The 658-nt window shown below is 69.6% G+C and overlaps 1 protein-coding gene across 1 annotated transcript in view; it reads right to left on the reverse strand.

The window, feature by feature from the left end:
• Positions 1 to 297: 297 nt before the first annotated feature.
• The window catches only part of RPS11 (ribosomal protein S11), a 13,292-nt gene continuing 12,931 nt past the window's right edge, over positions 298 to 658 (reverse strand). The window contains exon 5 of the mRNA XM_014954008.1: positions 298 to 582. Coding sequence (XP_014809494.1) covers positions 298 to 582 — 285 coding nt within the window. The remainder of the gene's footprint in view (positions 583 to 658) is intronic.

Genomic DNA, 658 nt, shown 5'->3' on the forward strand with positions numbered 1-658 from the left:
TTTATGACTGTGGGGACCCCTGGCCATGCCCCAGTGGCCCCTTAGGCCATGGGGACCCCCAGCCAAGCCCTGGTTGCCCCTGATGGCTGTGGAGTCCCCCAGCCAAGCCCTGGTGGCCCCTGATGGCCATGGGGACCTCCAGATGAGCCCTGGACCCCCATTATGACTGTGGGGACCCCCAGCCATGCCTTGGTGGCCCCTGATGGCCGTAGGGACCTCCAGCTGTGCCCAGTGGCCCCTGATGGCCATGGGGACCCCCAGATGAGCCCTGGTGACCCCTGATGGCCATGGGGCCCCCTAGATGAGCTCTGGTGGCTCCTGATGGCCGTAGGGACCTCCAGCCAAGCCCTGGTGGCCCCTGATGGCCATGGGGACCCCCATCCCATCCCCGGTGGCCCCTGACGGCGGTTGGTGGCCCGGCAGGTGCTGGGCTCGGTGAAGAACAAGATCGAGAGCTTCGCGGCGGGGCAGCAGGACTTCCCCACCCTCCTCTTCAAGGCCAAGAAGTACCTGATCGCCCGGGGCAAGCTGGACTGGGCCGAGCCCCCCGGCACCCTGCCCACCCTGCGGCGCCCCGACACCCTGGGTCAGCACGGGGGGGCTGGGGGGCACGGGGGAGATGGCACAGCGTGGGGGGACAGGGGGCCTGGGGGGCACA

The sequence above is a fragment of the Calidris pugnax genome, unplaced genomic scaffold (assembly GCF_001431845.1).
Source record: "Calidris pugnax isolate Ruff unplaced genomic scaffold, ASM143184v1 scaffold234, whole genome shotgun sequence".
NCBI classification, from domain to species: domain Eukaryota; kingdom Metazoa; phylum Chordata; class Aves; order Charadriiformes; family Scolopacidae; genus Calidris; species Calidris pugnax.